Source organism: Malaclemys terrapin, chromosome 15 (genome assembly GCF_027887155.1).
Source record: "Malaclemys terrapin pileata isolate rMalTer1 chromosome 15, rMalTer1.hap1, whole genome shotgun sequence".
NCBI lineage: Eukaryota > Metazoa > Chordata > Testudines > Emydidae > Malaclemys > Malaclemys terrapin.
The window spans coordinates 29,346,151-29,364,055 of record NC_071519.1 but is presented as its reverse complement, the minus strand read 5'-3'; the positions used below and the strand labels follow the sequence as shown (position 1 = coordinate 29,364,055).

Below are 17,905 nucleotides of genomic sequence, written 5' to 3'. Positions count from 1 at the left end.
GGCATTTGATTATTCTGCTTCACTATTTCATAACTCTCAGGGCCTGCCTGGACAAGTCAGAGAAAGTAATAGCCAGGAGACGGTTCAAAGTTCCATCAGCTGATGTGCTTCACCAACCCAAAACGAAACTGTATTTCAATGGGGAAGCTCAAAGAGAGCACCTGAATGATTGTTGAAACGTTACTGGTTTAGGATCAGATCCTGTGTTGAAGCCAATGACAAAACTCCTATTGATGTCAATGGCATATTGTGCATACTCTGTAATTTTAGACAGTAAATATCAGTTTCTCTTTAATACTTACCCTAAATTAAAATAGGTTGAAATTTTACAGGGATGACCTAACCTAATCCCTAAACTGTCCTGATGTTACTCCATTTTTCTTTGTCTATGCCTAAAATAAGTTAAAGGTCTCCATGGGAGGGGCAAATATTTTTTTAATGGATAGACGCTAATCCTTGTTAATTGTCACTCACTGTACAGTGGTAAAATGTTATCAGCAAGCGGCAGATTCCTGCCCTGAAGTATTTAGAGTAAAAGGTAGGAATGGGCACTACTGACCAAACCCAGGGCTGTGAGATGATAGCCTGGGTTAAGTACTGAATGTGATAATATCAAACTTGCTTCCTCACCTGCCCCTAGCTGTTTTTCTCTGCTACAACTCTTCCCTGCTCTCTCCCTCCACTTTTGCCCACCCCACCCCACCCCTCCCCTCCACAAAGGGCCTCCCTCTGTTCCATTTTTGATCCTGTTAGCAAAATCAGTGCAATTAAAAGATGCCCTCCATTTGGAACCTTCACACAACAGATATTTAGAAACAAAGAGAAACTGATGTGGTTGCAACTTTTGTCTGAGGCATTCAGCCCAGAAAGCTACCCACCAAAATCTCGCCTCTTTAAAGCTATTTTTAATCTTTAGAATGCAATTCAGGCCTCTGGCATGAAAGTCCAGTGTGCCACAGACCGTTGTGCCTAAAGGTGCCTGTTTGTGAGTGTCTTACTCCTTGCCCAGTGCAAATTTTGGTGTGTAATGTGCCATGGGATCAATATGGGCTCCACAGCAGGGAACTAAGACTTCTGTTAAGCCTTGCAGGGAATTAGGGAAAATCTACATGGTAATACATTTTAATTGTTTCCTGCAGTCAAGCAACATCCTCCAGAAAGCCGTGCACTGACAGCTATTGCCACGTTATATTGTATGTGAAAGAGAAAGAATGACTCAAGTTTTACCCATATAACAAACAAAACCAATATTTATCATCATACGTTGCACTGTGCATTGCAGGGCATTTCCTGGGAATGAAGGCTGTGGATAAAACACTCACCTAGGCTAGAGAAGATGGGGGTTCAATTCCTGGCTTGAAAACTGACTTTCTAAAGAGTCATTTCCCTTCCCTGTGCTTTAGGTTTCTCCATCTATAAAGCAGGGATAATAATACCTAGCTTTTACACAATACTTTTCATGAGTAGATGTCAAAGAGCTCCACAAAGGAGGTCAGTATAATTATGCCCATTTTAAAGATGGGAAAACTGAGGCACAGAGAGGTGAAATGACCTGCCCAAGGTCACCCATGGGCCAGTGGCACAGCCATGAATAGAACATAGGTAATCTGAGTTCCACTCTAGTGCACTAGCTACTAGACCATACCACACAGCTATTGTGATGTACTTAGGTTATTTGGTAATAGAAGTCATATAAGTATGTAGGCAGGAGAGGAATAGGAAGTGGAAAAATGATAAATCCGTGGAGGCTTATCTTCTCCTTATCTATTGCTGTCTCTTTAAAACAGGAGTTTAAATTGAAAACACTGACCTTTTAAGTGGCACAAGAGGACACTAGTATAAAACAAGGCGTTATTGGTGAGTGGCAAAAGAAATCCACAAATACAAAGCCATTCATAAAATGCAGGTTTAGGCGCCTGTCCTGCAAAGGCTTGGGAACATGCTTCACTTCACATACCTGACAAAGCCCATTGATGTCAATGAGACCACTCATGTGTGTGAGGTTAGCAAGTGAATAGATCTTTGCACAATTGGGACCATACGTTTCTTCATATCTATGCATTATTTTAAATTGTTTCTAGCAACAGAAATGCAATTTGGATGCTAACCTGTTTTTACCTTAGTCTTTCCTTTCTTGCTGTCTGACAATGGCAATGCACGTCTTAGAGATGGCAATAGGCCCCAAACAGATGAAGAGAATCAGCTTCTTTCTCCATGTGCCATTAGCTAATTATTATCCAAACTCTTGAACAACAAAGGGCTCACCTTTGAGAAAGTGCCTTCTTCTAAACCCTTTAAAAATAATCTCTAGAGCTCTTCTTTATAAAAGTGTTTCAGAAAAATATCAATTATTGTAAGTAATATAAAATATACATATTATTGATAGAAGTAAATAATATATTATTTTTAATTATAAATGCAGAGTAATACAATTTTCAAAGATATATAATGACTAAGTTGAGGGTTACACAGGGAAAATAGCTAGTCTGTTTCAATTCTGCATTAGCAGTTATAGAGAATAACATTAATGATTAATTATTTAATCTGGTATTGCTTCACTTGATTATGTATATTCCCCACAGATACTAAAATTAATGGGTATTACATAGATAAACATGACTGAAGAAAGTACGGAATTAATCATACTTCAGAAAGGAAGCCTCCTGGGTGTTGAAAACAGATAAATTGACAGTAGTCTTGAATGTTTGCAGTGTTGTTGTAGCTACTTTGGTCCCAGGATATGAGCGAGACAAGATAGATGAGATAATATCTTTTAATGTATTAACTTCTGTTGATGGAAGAAACAAGTTAAGGAGCTGCACAGAGCTCTTCTCAGGCCTGGAAAAAGTAACCAGAGTGTCACAGCTTTGGAAGAAAGCAAATTGTATTCAGCATAATGGAACACATCTGTTCAGTTGTTAAGCTCTTAACAGCCAGTTGAGTTCTAGTTCTATATACACCTGAAGCAGAAGATTGTAGAGTAGAAGGGATTGCAGCTTGTAAGAGTAGGTGGTGACAGTTGGTATGTGTGTGAGTGGTTTCTGAGTATATGGTTTACTAAGGCAACAAACACATGTTTTTGTTGAATGTATTTTGAATTGTTTATTGTAGTTAAAGTATATCTGAGAGTTTTAAAGTTGCTGGAATTTTATCAGTTTTTATCTGACAGGGACCATTTTAAAGGTAATATTTACCCCTTTATGGCATGAAAAAGGACTATATTATGACACTATATCCACTACACAGTGGACTGAGGGTTAATTAAGTGATATAACTCCCTAATAGATGTTGCTCACCCTTGACTCTAGTACACCAAAAATAATTGTTGGGTGGGAGCACTGCCTTGCCTTCTGTTTCTCTAATCTCTATATGTTCTTCTATGGTGCTTAATACTTCAGTGATGAGTAATGTGAATAGCATCTGTAACTAGGTAACTTCTCTGTAAACAGAAGCAACCTATTAGGCAAGACTACATTATCTTAATAAATTTCCTGTACTCTACACTTGTTCATAAGCTTGTTATGCCTACAACTGGTACTTGTTAAAATAATGCTCATTCTTGGAGTGATAGTTTTTCTATTGGGATGCTCTAAATAAACTGAGAACACTAGCCTAGCTAAAATCCTTCATTATTCATTCATACAACTAGTTATAGTGGTGACAACTTGTGACTCTTATGAGTTTTGATATTTGGTGGCTGTTTTTTTTTTAATCCAGTTCCTGGAATTGTAACTGAGATTTTTTTTTTTTTTTTTTTTTTTTTTTTCCTTTAAAGGAAGGAGGGGGGGGGAAGCATTTAGCTGGCATGATTGCAGAGAAACTTGAAAAGTCACCTGAGTGCACCCTAAAGGCTTCAAAAATCAAACCCATCTTCTTAAAATCTCCATCTTTAAAGCAAAATGGTGGCTTGGCGGGAGGATCTGATTCATGAAGTTTGAACATGGGGGGGCTGGCAATAGTGTAATTGACAAAAGTCTTCCTTAAACTAATAAGGATGAAGAGGACAGTCATGCTGTTGCTTAATATTTGAGTCTTGTGTGACAAAACACTTCATTGTGACTTCCTGGTATCTCTAGGATGTCTAAGGTCTTTTTGGTTTTGCTGGTCTAGGCCTCTCACCATTTGCCCTTAGTGAAACTTAATTAGTACCTTAATGCTAGTTAGAGTTTCTTCAGCATAGGTCTTTCTCTCTCTCTCTGCAGTGATGGTCTAACAGCTAGTACATCCTCCTGCACTCCAGATTAAAAAAGAAAATGAAAGATGAAATTGCTGCCACAGTCTTTTTCATCACAAGGCTGGTGAAGAAGCAAGACAAACTGAGCAAGCACAAAACTGAGAAATTTGCAGCTAAGCTGACAACAATACTGTTTGAAAAGTATAAGAACCACTGGTACCTAGACAACCCATCTAGGGGACAAGCCTTCAGGTAACAGACTTGGCCCCATGCTTTGGCCCTATGGTAAAAGGGGGACCAGCATCTAGCAAGCTGGAATAGACCGAATGTAAGAATCTGGGAACATCCATGTAAAAATGTAGGAACTACTCCAGGAATAATAATACAGGATGCAGTAAAGCAAATGAGGCAAATGCTGAAAAAGCAATGAACTGAAGAGGGTTTACTAAGAACTTTTTTCTTCCTGTCAAGCTTGATAGGAGGAATGAAGGGCCAAGGAATAGAGCAGATGTGGTAATGCAGGCTGGCTGCACACTTAGGGAAGCTAATGATTTCTTGATAAGAATGCATGTATAACTCAGGGCTTGCTCTCACTGCAGAGTTAACTCAAGTTAATCTCCACTTGAGTGAAAGTGACTACACTGCAAAATAACAAATGAGCAACAATGGTTGTGTTGGCAACTGATTTGTGCTAACACAGGCTATATCTTGAATAGCACTTAGGGCCCAGATAAGCTGAATTTACAATATCCCCACACTTGAGCTAAAGGTTTTGATGTGTGAATAGGATTTGAGTTAACTGCAGTAAACACAAGCCCTGTGGTATAATACTCTCCCTTATTTACTCTCTTTAGGTGTATACGGATAAACAAACATCAGACAAGAGATCCTTTACTGGAACAAGCTTGTTATGAGAGTAATGTGGATTTTGATAACCTTGGTTTGCCAAGAGAGATCACCATATGGGTTGATCCATTTGATGTGTGCTGCAGGTGAGGCCTGAACTCAGGTGACTGTTACATCCTTACTCTCCTCGTTGTCCACAGCTACACTGCATACAAGGCATTCCAGAGGCCACATGTGGACATGGTTCTAAAAATGTATTTACAAAGGAGCATATGATGATTAGGAGTTGTGGATTTTCTTACAATCCTATAACTCAGGGGTAGGCAATCTATGGCACACATGCCAAAGGCAGCACGTGAGCTGATTTTCAGTGGCACTCACACTGCCCGGGCCCTGGCCACCAGTCCAGGGGGCTCTGCATTTTAAATGAAGCTTCTTAAACATTTTAAAAACCTTATTTACTTTACATACAACAATAGTTTAGGTCTATATTATAGACTTTTAGAAAGAGACCTTCTAAAAAAGTTAATGTATTACTGGCACGCGAAACCTTAAATTAGAGGGAATAAATCAAGCTCAGCACGCCACTTCTGAAAGGTTGTCAACCCCTGCTATAACTAGTCAGACTTGATTAGAAGGGTGCACTTTAGAATAGAACAAACTGTCGAGGGACTGGTGCTGGCTCCAAGCTCTCAAACTAAGGGCTTGTCTACACTGGCACTTTTCAGCGGTACAACTTTCTCGCTCGGGGTGTGAAAAAACACCCCCCTGAGCGCTACAAGTTTCAGCGTTGTAAAGTGCCAGTGTAGACAGTGTGTGTGTGTGTGTGTGTGTGTGTGTGTGTCCTGCTGCAATGACACAAGCCATGTATGGCAGCACTCTAACATTGCCGGTGTAGACGAGCTCTAAAACTTCTCTTAACTCTTCACCAACTCTCCCTGTAGGAGGAGTCCCTTCAGTCTGGAATACAGCAGAAACTCCTGAATTAGTATCTTGCTAATCCACAAACCTGCAACAGTGGCATCTTCCCATTAATGGGAAAGAAGTAATAACAGGGTACTAAAAGCCTGGGACTCTACCATAAAGACAGTCGAGAGTAATGTCATACCTGTGGGTCTGCGAGTAAATAGCAGTGGACCTGTATAGTATTAGTGCAAAGCTGTAGTTATGCAAGAAACTGAGCAAACACTCCCCCCTCGCTCTAGGTATGGTGAGAAGAATCTGCCTTTCACCGTCGTTCACTTTGAAGGTGCTGAGGAGGACCGAGAACTCTCTCAGCGCATCAGCCACGCTGTTGACAAAGCAACCTCGGATTATCATTCTGGCACCTCCTCAGATGAGGAGGGCTATACCAAGGAAGCTAAAGCTATCCCTACTGTCAGCAACCCAAACAGTGTCTATCAGGTAAGATGCTGGTGGTGTATCCTAACCTTCTTTCCTGCTGTAAAGGAGGAAACAGCTAGAGTCTGGCCTATAATATGATCTACTGGGGAAGACAGACCAAACTATCCTACTCAAATTCTTCTGTCAGTACCGCTGTAGGCTGCCTGTACTGCTCTTGATCCTCCTGTCACCCCAAATCAACAAATGTGCATGAATAAGCAGTGACTTTATCTCCACACTAACTGTAATACCTGAGAAGGAACTTGAGGCCAAGCTCAATGCAAATCTTTAATCTATTCCTATTCACCGCTTCCTGTCAGCTGTTGAATAGGTCATTTCCACTGTAATTGAATTGGCTCGTTAGCACTGACCCCCCCCCCCCCCCACACACACACACACTCTTGGTAAGGCAACTCTTTTCATGTGCTATAATATATATTCTGCTTTTTTTTTTTTTTTTTTTTTTTTTTCCCCCCACTCCATGCATCTGATGAAGTGGGTTTTAGCCCACAAAAGCTTGTGCCCAAATAAATGTTAGTCTCTAAGGTTCCACAAGGACTTCTCGTTGTTTTTGTTTTTAGTTCAGTGACTACTGCAAGCTGCCCATTCAGCCATGGTCTCGGTATCCTCGCAAGAAGACCTACACAACCAATGGACCTCATCAGGCAAGTGTTTACTATCCCCAGCACAAGGGCTTCAAATGCTACTGGCCAATGGCTGCTTTTTCTGGACCTCGTATGGATCGATATCATTGGGTGAACACCAACCGATAGAGCAGTGCCTGCACCACTCTAACCCTGGCTCTTATGGGTCACTAAAATACTGGACTCTGTGGTAGGAAGCTTGATGCTTCCACAAAACCTATCCAAACAGAAAAGCACTTAATTCTGCCTTCTCCTGTCTGTTTTATTTCTCTCTCCCTAATTTTATGTACCTGAAATGTAAAGATTTTATTAAACTTTTAATGTATTTTTAAATTGCTCTGATAAGAGATACTGAAAACTAGTAATTCTATTTGTAACTTAAAAAGGAAACATGGAGATTAATAAATTTAGTTGTGGTTTTAAAAAATATTGCATTTGTGATTTATAACCAGGTGTGTGAAGGGTAAATGCCAAAAGAAAGTCTTCCCTCCTCTACTGAAAGCTCTTTATAAGAGTATCCTAAACTGATATTTTCTTAGGATAGAATTCAACAGAAATGTGTAGTTTAGGTCACATATGCTTGTATAGTGGTCATTGAATCTCTAAACATACTTTGTTGTGGTGGGGATTGGGCATGGTCCAAGGGAGAGAATGCAGAAGCCTACCTCTCTCCATCACAGCTACAGGCAAAAAAAATCCTGTATTTGATCCTGGAATTCTCCTGCAGCTCCAGATGTCTGGGTGGATCTTCTTGGGCTCTATGTAACCAAAACAAGGGGTGTGTGTTTGTGTGAGATTGACATGGGCCTTGACTGTCATCTATGCATAGATATTCTTTCAAAGAATATATGTAGTTGCTGTTGATTAATAGGCTCCACATGATCCCTCCACAAAAGGTAGGAAGACTCCATCTTTTGTTATAAAGTGGGCAGTATTTCTATTTAGAAGGCTTCATAAAGAGCCTGCAGTGTTGCTATATTAACAGCAATCTAACAGAGTGCTTCAGGAAACTATCCAATAAATTAACAATCTCCATCTGGTAGGTGACTTACATAAAGTAGGGCTGGGAATGCAGGAGCAATGCTTCCCATTCACTTCTGCAGTACACCTGAGAGCCTGGACACCTGCCACTTCAGCTCTGACCTGTGTTTAGGTTTTTTGTTTTCAAAACCTTTTTTGTTTGCATTTTCACAAATGAATGCAACTTATAAATTACAGTTTAGTTTGATCTAGGAACTCTAAAGGTATAACAGGTACCTATTTTAATAGGCCACTACAATCAAATCACCCAATAAAGAATATAGAAGGAATTGGATACAGTCGAGTCAGATGTTTGACAGTATTAGAGCAGAGACATTCAATAATTCACAACCATTGCACCAGAAATAAATAATCTCATTCAAATCCATATACAAAACGCTCTTCTGTGTTGCTGATCTCCTGTGTGAGGCCATCTGCTCCTTTCCCTTCAGATTCTTGTTTGTATCACACCAGTGTAAACTAGGACCTGATCTTGCAAGGAGTTGAGGGCACTTGAGCCCAGAAGTTAAGAGCTTAGATACCTTTTTGAGGATCTAGCCTTCAGCTCACACTGAAGTCCATCTAAGCGAGAGGTACTCAGTACCTTTCAGAATTAGAATGTCTATGGGACAGGAAACTGTCTGCCTGTAAACTTAAACGCTAGGGATCAGTGTGACTGTCCTCTCCAATGTTTGTAGTGGTTAGTGCTATATAGTGTTATCAAAACACACTTATTAAGCACTATAACCATAACAGATGGGAGTTCAGTTTTAAAACCCCACCTACAGTCCTTTGCTAAGTTGACAGTTAACTGAGATTTCACATGCTTGTGTAATGACAATAACCAAGATATCTTGACTGCTTATTACTGCTAAGGGATATTTCAGAAGAAATCAGGGAGTCGACTAGCCTTAGGCCCTGTCAGTTTTTAAGCTACCATAGATGCCTTTAAATCAGATTTAATAATGAGTGAGTATGAAAAACAATACACGTGTCTTGGAATAAACTTTGTGTGTGTAAAGGTGAGTGCAGACACCCAAGCTAGAAGCAAGTCACCAATTTTATTTCTTTGCTGTTATTAATATTACTTAAACACCTCTCTGCCTTTTGCTATTTTCCCTTCTAATATTTCTATTTGCTTTACCAAACAGTCTTTCTTCAAACCAATTATCTTAAGATGATCAAAGAGCAAATCTTCATTGGCTGCATATTTTAAAAAATGATGTTCTTCCTCCATGACTTTCACCAGCTCCTCAGTTAATGTATCCAACTGCTCTTCCACTTCCAAAAGGCTGAAGTAAGAGCAGCTTTCCTCTTCTGAGCTGAAGAAATAGAAGCAAATGCTTATGACTTAAAATAAGACAGACAGTAGAAATGCCACAGCTAAATCAATATCCCTGCTTCTGCCACGGAGAGTGGGATTAGGATGAGGACTATTTGGCAGAATCTTAATCTAGATAAAACAGGTGGTGGTGGTAGGATGGAGAGAAGCAAAGGAAAAGCTTGATAAGTCATTGTTTGTGACATAGGCTTAAAATTCAAGGCCCAAAACTGCTGTTGAACTGTGAAGTCAATGGAGTTACAACAGCAGAGAACTTGACCTGCTGTTCTTTATTCATCCCATTGTGCCTGAGACTCCCTGACTAGGAAGATCAGCTTGGTATCATATGGTGAGGTCAGGACCAAATGAGGGGTCATGGAATACACTTGCTTTGTGCCAGAACACTGTAATTATTTGCATGCCACTTATTAAAACATCTAAAAATAATTCCCACCTTGTCCTCCCACCAAAGTTGTTCTCTTTCCTGCCAGCTGAGGTGGGGGTGAGAAACTCTTTCTTCTTTACAGATGGTTTATTCTTCAGCAGGTCCTCAAGATTTGTATGGAGTAAGAGGTTCCTGTTCCTCTTCATGCACCAGACAATAGGGATAGAAAGGGAGGACACATCAGTATTGGTTTTAAAAGCCCTTTATGGACTGTCTGCAATTTATCTTCAAAGACATTGCTTTTTACACTGCCCTGGGATATTCTGAATTCCTCCTCACCCAAAACAGTTTCAGATGAAATGTCAGCTTTTGAGGCAGTTTCAATAAGACTTGCTACAGAAACAATGATTCTCTCTTCCATAACCCTGCTATACCTCTAAGTCTAATGAAACATGAGTCATTCTAGTCAATCTCTGTACGTTTGTCCATTCAGAACGTAACAGGTGATGTTAAGATGCTAAGCAAGCAGAGGAACAGAATTACCATTCCTTTAAAAAAAATACTGGGCCAGATCCTTAGCTGGTGTAAGTCAGCCTCGCTGACCAGTTGAGGATTTCATCTACTGCTTGTTTAAAAAAACCCTCCAACAAAGACATTGTGACAGGCCTTGTTTAGTCTGGTAGAAAACTGGATAGAAAGAGACCTTTATATTGTCTTTTCTTTGAGCAAATATCTTTAATGAAAGTCAGCCAGCAAAGGTCATTTGACATAGAAAACAAAAGGAAGCTGCTGGGGTTAGACGCTTCATATGATTTACAGTGTGTTTAATGTTCAACTGCATGACCTGGATGCTTAGATGTTTATTCTTTAAACACTGAATGCAGCAGGGATTTGTCTGCCTTTAGGACACTGTTGCTTGCTTTAGTTCTGAATTGTATGTGACAATAGCTTTAAATAAACCCATTGTGCAGATTGGACAATTGGTTTAGCTCCACTGCTGTTAACCCTAACCCTAAGGATGTCTTAGCAGGCCCGGCACTAAGCAGGCCCCTGACTATATTCAATATGTACACCAGTTAGGGTGAAATTCACCTCTGTGCAGAGCCAGAATTGTGCACCATTTAAGTAGGGTGACCAGACAGCAAGTATGAAAAATTGGGGGGAGGGGGGGGGGTAATAGGAGCCTATATAAGAAAAAGACCCAAAAATTGGGACTGTCCCTATAAAATCGGGACGTCTGGTCACCCTACATTTAAGTCCCACCTGAGAGCTTAAATTGTGCCTAGAGCTAGTGCTGGCCCTCTGCACAAGGCTGATTTTACTGAGCAATGATGTGGGAAATGTGAGTTTAAGATCTGATTTAGAATTCCAGTCTGTGAAGCAGTAAGAAGGTTGGGGACACTGAAACATACCAGGGTTCATAACCTTTCTACTTACCTCCTCGGACACCTCCATCTCTCTGGCGGAGTTTACTTTTGCATCAAAAAGCTGAGAGATGAGATTTAGTTTCTCACCAGAAAATGGTTCTCCCTTCAACAGAATCTCACTTATCTGCACAGAGGATTTATTGTCCTGGAGAACTGCTGACATCCGGAGTCTAAGGGAGAACATTTCACTGAGACAGGCCTTTAGTGCCTAGACGTGGAGATAAATTATTTTTAAAAGCCTGAACGCATTTGTCCAAGAAATATTTAAAGCTAACATTCATAAAAGTAATAATTAACAAGGAGAAGGGAGAGGAAAAGGAGAGTAGATGGACAACGGGTTAGAACAATAACTTTTCAGCTCTGGAAGCCTAGATTCACATCACAAAAGAAATTAGTTTATTTGCTTTAAGTTAGTCCTTTGAGAATGTATGTGCAGATCACAAATGCACCACACAATGTGGGTTAATGTGGCATTCTTAACAGTCTCTCTTCAGGAGACACTCATGATTAGAATATCAGGTCAGGCATGAGCAGAACCAGCAGAGTTCCATGTGAGGTATTTGCACGGTGCTGGGATCTGGGCAATGCTGCTAGTCCAACCTTTGCGTGAGCACCAAGGATAGCCTTCTGCAGGCAATCCTTTGGGGAATCACATCTCTGTTTGTGTGCCCGAGGAGATATATTGGTGGATAACTGGTATCTTCAAGATCCAATGTCTGGAAATTAAAGCTAGACAAATTCAGACTGGAAATAAGGCTAAATTTTTAACAGTGAGAGTAATTAACCATTGGAACTATTACCAAGGATTGCGATGGATTCTCCGTCACTGCCCATTTTTAAATCAAGATTGGATCATTTAAAAAAAAGATATGTTCTAGCTCAAACAAGAATTATTTTGGGGAAGTACAGTAGACTCTTTTGCCCTTGGATTCTATGAATCTCCAGCGGCCCAAGCTGAATCCCACACAAAGAGATCTAGATAGTGGCTACATTTTCTGGGCCGGGAGTGGTAATATGCAGGTCTTATTTTGCAATGATATCCCAGCTCAGAACTCTGAATACATTTCCCCAACCACTTGAGACTTCCGTGCACCGCGGTGGCAGTAGGTTGCTAGAAATATAGTTGTCCCCAACGCTACCACCCAGTGACGGAAGCGTGTTGCAGATGTTTCTGAATCAGTATCGTTTGTACTGAAGGGATGAGTACACATTGCTTTGGAGCTTTCTGTTGCTTTACAATATGGTGCCATGTAGTTTGAAGCCGTGTTCTTTGGATACGTTTCCAGCATTCTGTTGACAGCGTCTCCAGCATGATCATCATATGTTATTGATACCTTGCCATTAATGTTCTCCAGGAAACTTGTCTGCATTGCAGTCAACAGGTAAGCATCTTATCCCACCTCCCTCCTTACTGCTTATTATTCCAAGCAATGCCATAAGGTGCCAAAGAGAGCCCTGGTTTTAATAAGGTAAATCTCTGCAAAGAGTTAGTGCCTTAATGTAACTGGATATATAGTGTATCGTTATACCTGATAAAACAGTCTCTGAAAGGTGGGGCTGGAGTCATGGCTGAGGTCAGCAGCAGTGATGTGAGCCAGACAGTGCACCAGCAGCAGAATGAAGCTGCCCACACAACCCAGATACTCTCTTAAAATGAATAATTTGTTCTCTGAAATCTGAGAAGAAAAAATAATATCCAGAGCAGAGACAACAAGACAGCATTAGAGACGTGAGGTGATGTTTACAGTGACTGGGCTGCTACTTTCATGGACATTGGACAGACTATCTAGAGTCCATTGGGGATAAACATATGCAGAAAGTGCAACCATTAAAGGATTTTATTCAGGATAGGCTGGTGTGTACCCTTACATTTTTCTCTCATGAGAAAACACACTTCTAGATTATTTTAGTGGGTGTGAAGACTTTTAGGGAATTTCCTCTTCCCCAACTATACCAGGATACAAAACCTCACCTCTTCCCTCAGAATCCCTATATAGAACTAAGTAATAGTTACCGGTCAGATTTTGCCCCCCTTACTCATAGCACTCTTACTCCACTGAGTTCAATTAGGGCTATTGGCAGAGTAAGGTGTTACTCAGTGTGAGTAAGGGTGGCAGAATCTGGATTGAAAAGATTTCTTTCGAAAACTGAAACTGATTGTCGCTAGATATACAGTAATTTTACCAGCCCTCTCAAGCTATGAGTATGACCCATCTATGGCACACAGCCCCATGACCACTATATTAGAGAGCTCGATTAGCTAACTGGGACATATCACTGGCAGATGAGAGGTGGTTCTTTCACAGCGACATTTTTTGTTTCTTTGTTAAGCAATCTTTTCCTAGAAGGAATCAAATGTGCCATGACTTGCTAAATAGGAAGCGTATTTGCATTTCACTCCTTAATCCAAAAATTTAATATATCTGACAATATTGAGGATGCTGACAAGGATCTAAGCTGACATACCTGATAAAAGAAAGAGTTTTGGAAGGCATTGCCTGTGGTGTTACTGAGAGGTATGCTGGAGGCAACACACAGGTTAATTTCTGGAGCCTAAAGGGAAAAATAATTGTTTCTGTAAAAATTTGTATGTACTTCATATCTTCAAAGTAAGATGGATTAGTGGGATATAAATTAATTTAAATGTCAGCTTTGATTTTCAATAGAAGCAGAGCCAACAAATATTGCATGAAAATGGAGGGTGTTTAAAATGTCCCTAGCATATCACTGGAGTTCATCTTGCCAATTTTCTAATTAAATAAATCAAAGTGTACTCGAGCTTAGCGGCTCTGGTGGTTAGTGCTCCATTATCATTATTTATTTATTGTATTACAGTAGCTTTTAGAAGCCTTAACCAAGATCAGGGCCCCACTGTGCTAGTGCTGTACAAGCACAGATATAAAGGTATGTCTACACTACAAATACTACAGCATCACAGCTGCAGCTACACTGCTGTTGTGCTGTCATGTAGATGCTTAGTACAGCGATGGAAGGGTTTTTTCCATCACTGTAGTAAATCCACCCCCTCAAGCGGTTGTAGCTGCATCTACAGTAGGGCTGATCTAACTATTCTGCACAATGAAATTTTTCACAGCCCTGAGCTAAGTCAACCTAAGTTTTAGGTGTAGAGCAGGCCTAGGAGATTCCCTTATCAAATTTTTTAAAAGCCAAATAGACAAAGGAAGTATTATGCCCATTTTATAGTGGAACTGAAGCACAAAGAGATCAAGTGACTTGACCAAGGTCCCACAAAGAGTCTGTGGCACAGCCAGGAATTGAACGCAATCCCCTGAGACCCAGCCCAGTACCGTAGCCATATGACCATTCTTCCAAGTTACTGTAGCTGAAACATGGCTTTGACTCCTTTGAATCTCTCACTGAGCATTCTCTATCCATCCTTCACCTACAATGGATGGGTTTCCTGCAGCATGTTGCTGGGTTTTATTGGTGCTTTTCTACAAATGCATGCTTCCTTCTGAGAATGGAAATATTTTCTTGTAGTATGTTAAACTTACATTGATATGAGGCCTGAGAAACTGGAGAATGGAGATGCCATATTGGTATATTACAAACTCTCTTGCAGAAAGCGTTGGGGGATGAACTGGTATTAGTTCACCTTTATGAGTCATCAGAGCATCCAATATATCATGAAAAGAACTTCCTGTGTCTGCAGAGAACAACAGCATTTCAACAGACTCACTTATTTTCATTTTACGTTTGAATTTAGCACCAATGTACATTTTCTTTTATCATGAAATATTAAGGGACAAGACGAATGCGCAGGTGGAGCTTTCTGGGAAAGACTGATTTCATTGCAAACACTTTTAAATGACACACAACCCATTTTCTGGACTATTTATACAACATTTAGTAATAGAAATGACAAAGACAACAACAAAACACCCTACCAAACAAGACAATTCCACTGCATACTCTTCTCTCCTGATGAGAGGATGAAAGAAAACAGTATGTGACAGATATTAGTCACATCCTTCAATGCATTACTGGAAGGCACTCAGATGCTGTGGTGTTGAGCATGGTGTAAGAACTTATATAGAATAGAATACCCAATTGTCTATTATCTATTTATTACTGTCATTTTATTTAATTCTGAGGCTGTTATATTTGCACACGCAGACTCTGCATTATACATTGTGATTGTTTAACCCTAGTCAGTGGAATCTTTCTGTTCCTGTTAGAGAGAAATGAAGTAAGTTGTTTACTTGAAAGCATGAGCGTCATTGTTAAAAGGTATATAATAAGAGCACTTTATGCCTGTAACCTGTGTGACAAAGAGAAGGTGGCTAGATCTGCAGCAATGCCCTCAGATTTAGTTAAAACATGACCAGACTTACCCCTGTATTAGACTAAAGCCCGAGGCTTGTTAAGCACACAATTGGTCAGTGAATAATCTACTACACTTTTCCTAATGTTTATAGCATCACTGTTTAATAGGAAATAAAGCGACTCTGATGTATCATGCCTTCCATCCAAGGATCTCAAAGTGCAAAAAGCTTTACAACTAACCAAATTTCATCACATCCAGTAAAACTGGTAAGTGCTGTTATACAACCAAGGCACGGAAAGGTTAAATGACTTGCCTAAGGTCACAGAGTAAATCATTGGCAAAGGCAGGAATTGACCCCAAACTCTCAGATCCCCCTATATTTACCATTAGTCCATACTTTCATCACAGAATAAACATAAATGACATTAGGACATCTACCCTGCTGGAGATGAGTTAATCCCAATACATATGAGTAGTAGCCAACTCTAAGCTTACACAGAAAGAGATCTCCCAATGTTATACTGAATTGTGCTAAAAATGTACATTAAAAACAGAAGGGAAGGAAATTTACCTTTTTCCTGCAGATGGCTTTCCAGAAGCCCAACTGCCATCGCATGAGCTTGGAGCTGGTCATTCACATCTTTCAGAAGAGTGAGAAGTGGAGAAGATTTCATATATTTGGCTTTATCATCATCTACACAAATAAATATACAAATATAATTGTGAAAAATAACTGTCTCTTACAGTGTGTGCATGAGGCAAATAAGAATCTCATATCCTGGAATAAAACAATTTACTGGTGCAATGAAGGTAATATTTTGAGCAAGCCGTTTAATTGTTTGCCCAAATCTAAGTGCTGGTTACTAAAGAGATTTTAAAATAACTTGAAAAGAGAGTTATCTTCTCCGCAGTGTTTGTTATGAATAAAATGGGTAAAATAAATATCTCTTATTTTCCATAACTCCTGCTTGGACTGCATAGAAAATACTCCTGGTAATTTTATGAAGCTTTTTATTAAAGGCATTCTGTTTGTCAATGATACATTTTGATTGATGAAAAGAGAAAAGAAATTTGATTTAAAACATCTTAAATATATTAAAAATGATTTTCTATAAGAGGACCAAATTCTGTTTCCTATCATATTAATGGGAGTTTTGATTAATTAAGGAATGCAACATTTAACTTCATGTGTTTATGTAACTGTTGTCTACACCGCGGCTACTGTGTGGAGATAGGGAAGCATCATACAAAGGTCACAGGATACTAGTTTGATACAAAATGATGTAGCATGGATGGAAGTGACTCTCAGGGGGCTATATTATTCAAATGTACTGACTTAACTGCGTAAAGGGCTTACCACACAGAAGAGGTGACCTGAACTGGGGATTCAGGAGAATAATCCTTGATGCCAACAACTGTTCAGTTTGCTTCAGTATCTTGACATCTATGAGGCCAACATACATGATGTGTTAGTGAAATTCTCAACAAAGAATTGTAGAGATGCTCATACTTGCTTTACATAATTCTTTCTTCTCTTATTCCATAATCTAGCTATGATTTTTCTATTTATAATCTAGGGTTACTTTATTAGTAACTAGTTTAAAGATGACCAAAGTTTGATTTGTTGGCTGGGTTCTCTCACTTGGTAAGATTAAAGAAACAGGAATGGGTCAGAGTCTATCAAGAGGATTGGGTGGGATATCCTTGTGTGGAGCTCTGATGATTGATGGATCTTGATCCACTCCTGGAAAGTGCATAAAGGTTCCTGACTGGACTGATACAAGTGCACTGGGGCCAGTTTGGGTGAATGGTACACTCCAAATTCTTATTTGTTAGCTGAATCTGCATATGCTGCTGCACTCAGGAGCCTTTATGCCCTGCAATTGTTTCCAATCTCTTATCTGATTTACTTATATTCCAGACTGCAGGTGACACAGAGAAAAGGATTTTATATCATCTGGACCATTTATTTGTATTTATGAGATTATGCTAACGCCTATTGCCTGCAATTGACGAATGAATAAACAAATGACTAGTGGTCCCTGGAACCACAGGTAGTTGGTCTTGAATGATTCATTCCCCCGATCCTAATGAATGAACTCTGCTCATTGCTCCAAGGAAAGTGAAACTCTGATACCCCTCAAGTCCCTGTTAACTTCTCCTATGGCAGGTGCAAAGGGAACTTTTCTAAAATTTGGTGATTCAGTTCAACTCTATGGAGGTGAATGAAACTCATCCTGGTTAAATATTTAATGTATTTGTATCCTAGATACTGCTGGCATCCAAGCAACGGTCTATTCTCACACCTAAATCTTAGTAATGCAGGGGGTGATCAATTTTCTGCCCTTACTTTCTGCATGTGTTTTCCAGTTACTGCCTAGCTGAGAGACTGGCATCTCTTCAGATGATCACATAAC

General features: G+C 39.8%; 2 protein-coding genes across 4 annotated transcripts in view; one reads left to right on the top strand and one right to left on the bottom strand.

Moving 5' to 3' along the window:
• BTG4 (BTG anti-proliferation factor 4) overlaps positions 1–7,448 on the top strand; it is a 94,382-nt gene extending 86,934 nt beyond the window's left edge. For 2 of the 3 annotated variants that reach the window (XM_054005493.1, XM_054005492.1), the window contains exons 2-5: positions 4,203–4,426; positions 5,029–5,166; positions 6,226–6,424; positions 6,985–7,448. In XM_054005493.1, coding sequence (XP_053861468.1) covers positions 4,254–4,426; positions 5,029–5,166; positions 6,226–6,424; positions 6,985–7,176 — 702 coding nt within the window. In that variant the 5' untranslated portion in view covers positions 4,203–4,253 and the 3' untranslated portion in view covers positions 7,177–7,448. Of the gene's footprint in view, positions 1–3,153; positions 3,184–4,202; positions 4,427–5,028; positions 5,167–6,225; positions 6,425–6,984 lie in introns of those variants that run through there. The other variant, XM_054005494.1, reaches the window with a different exon arrangement.
• Positions 7,449–9,151: 1,703 nt separating this feature from the next.
• LOC128823384 (uncharacterized) overlaps positions 9,152–17,905 on the bottom strand; it is a 34,835-nt gene continuing 26,081 nt past the window's right edge. Inside the window, exons 19-26 of the mRNA XM_054005630.1 lie at positions 16,846–16,932; positions 16,060–16,182; positions 14,716–14,867; positions 13,667–13,753; positions 12,730–12,876; positions 11,211–11,408; positions 9,843–9,973; positions 9,152–9,389 (exon numbers count right to left, since the gene is read on the bottom strand). Of these exons, the coding sequence (XP_053861605.1) occupies positions 9,152–9,389; positions 9,843–9,973; positions 11,211–11,408; positions 12,730–12,876; positions 13,667–13,753; positions 14,716–14,867; positions 16,060–16,182; positions 16,846–16,932 (1,163 nt within the window). The remainder of the gene's footprint in view (positions 9,390–9,842; positions 9,974–11,210; positions 11,409–12,729; positions 12,877–13,666; positions 13,754–14,715; positions 14,868–16,059; positions 16,183–16,845; positions 16,933–17,905) is intronic.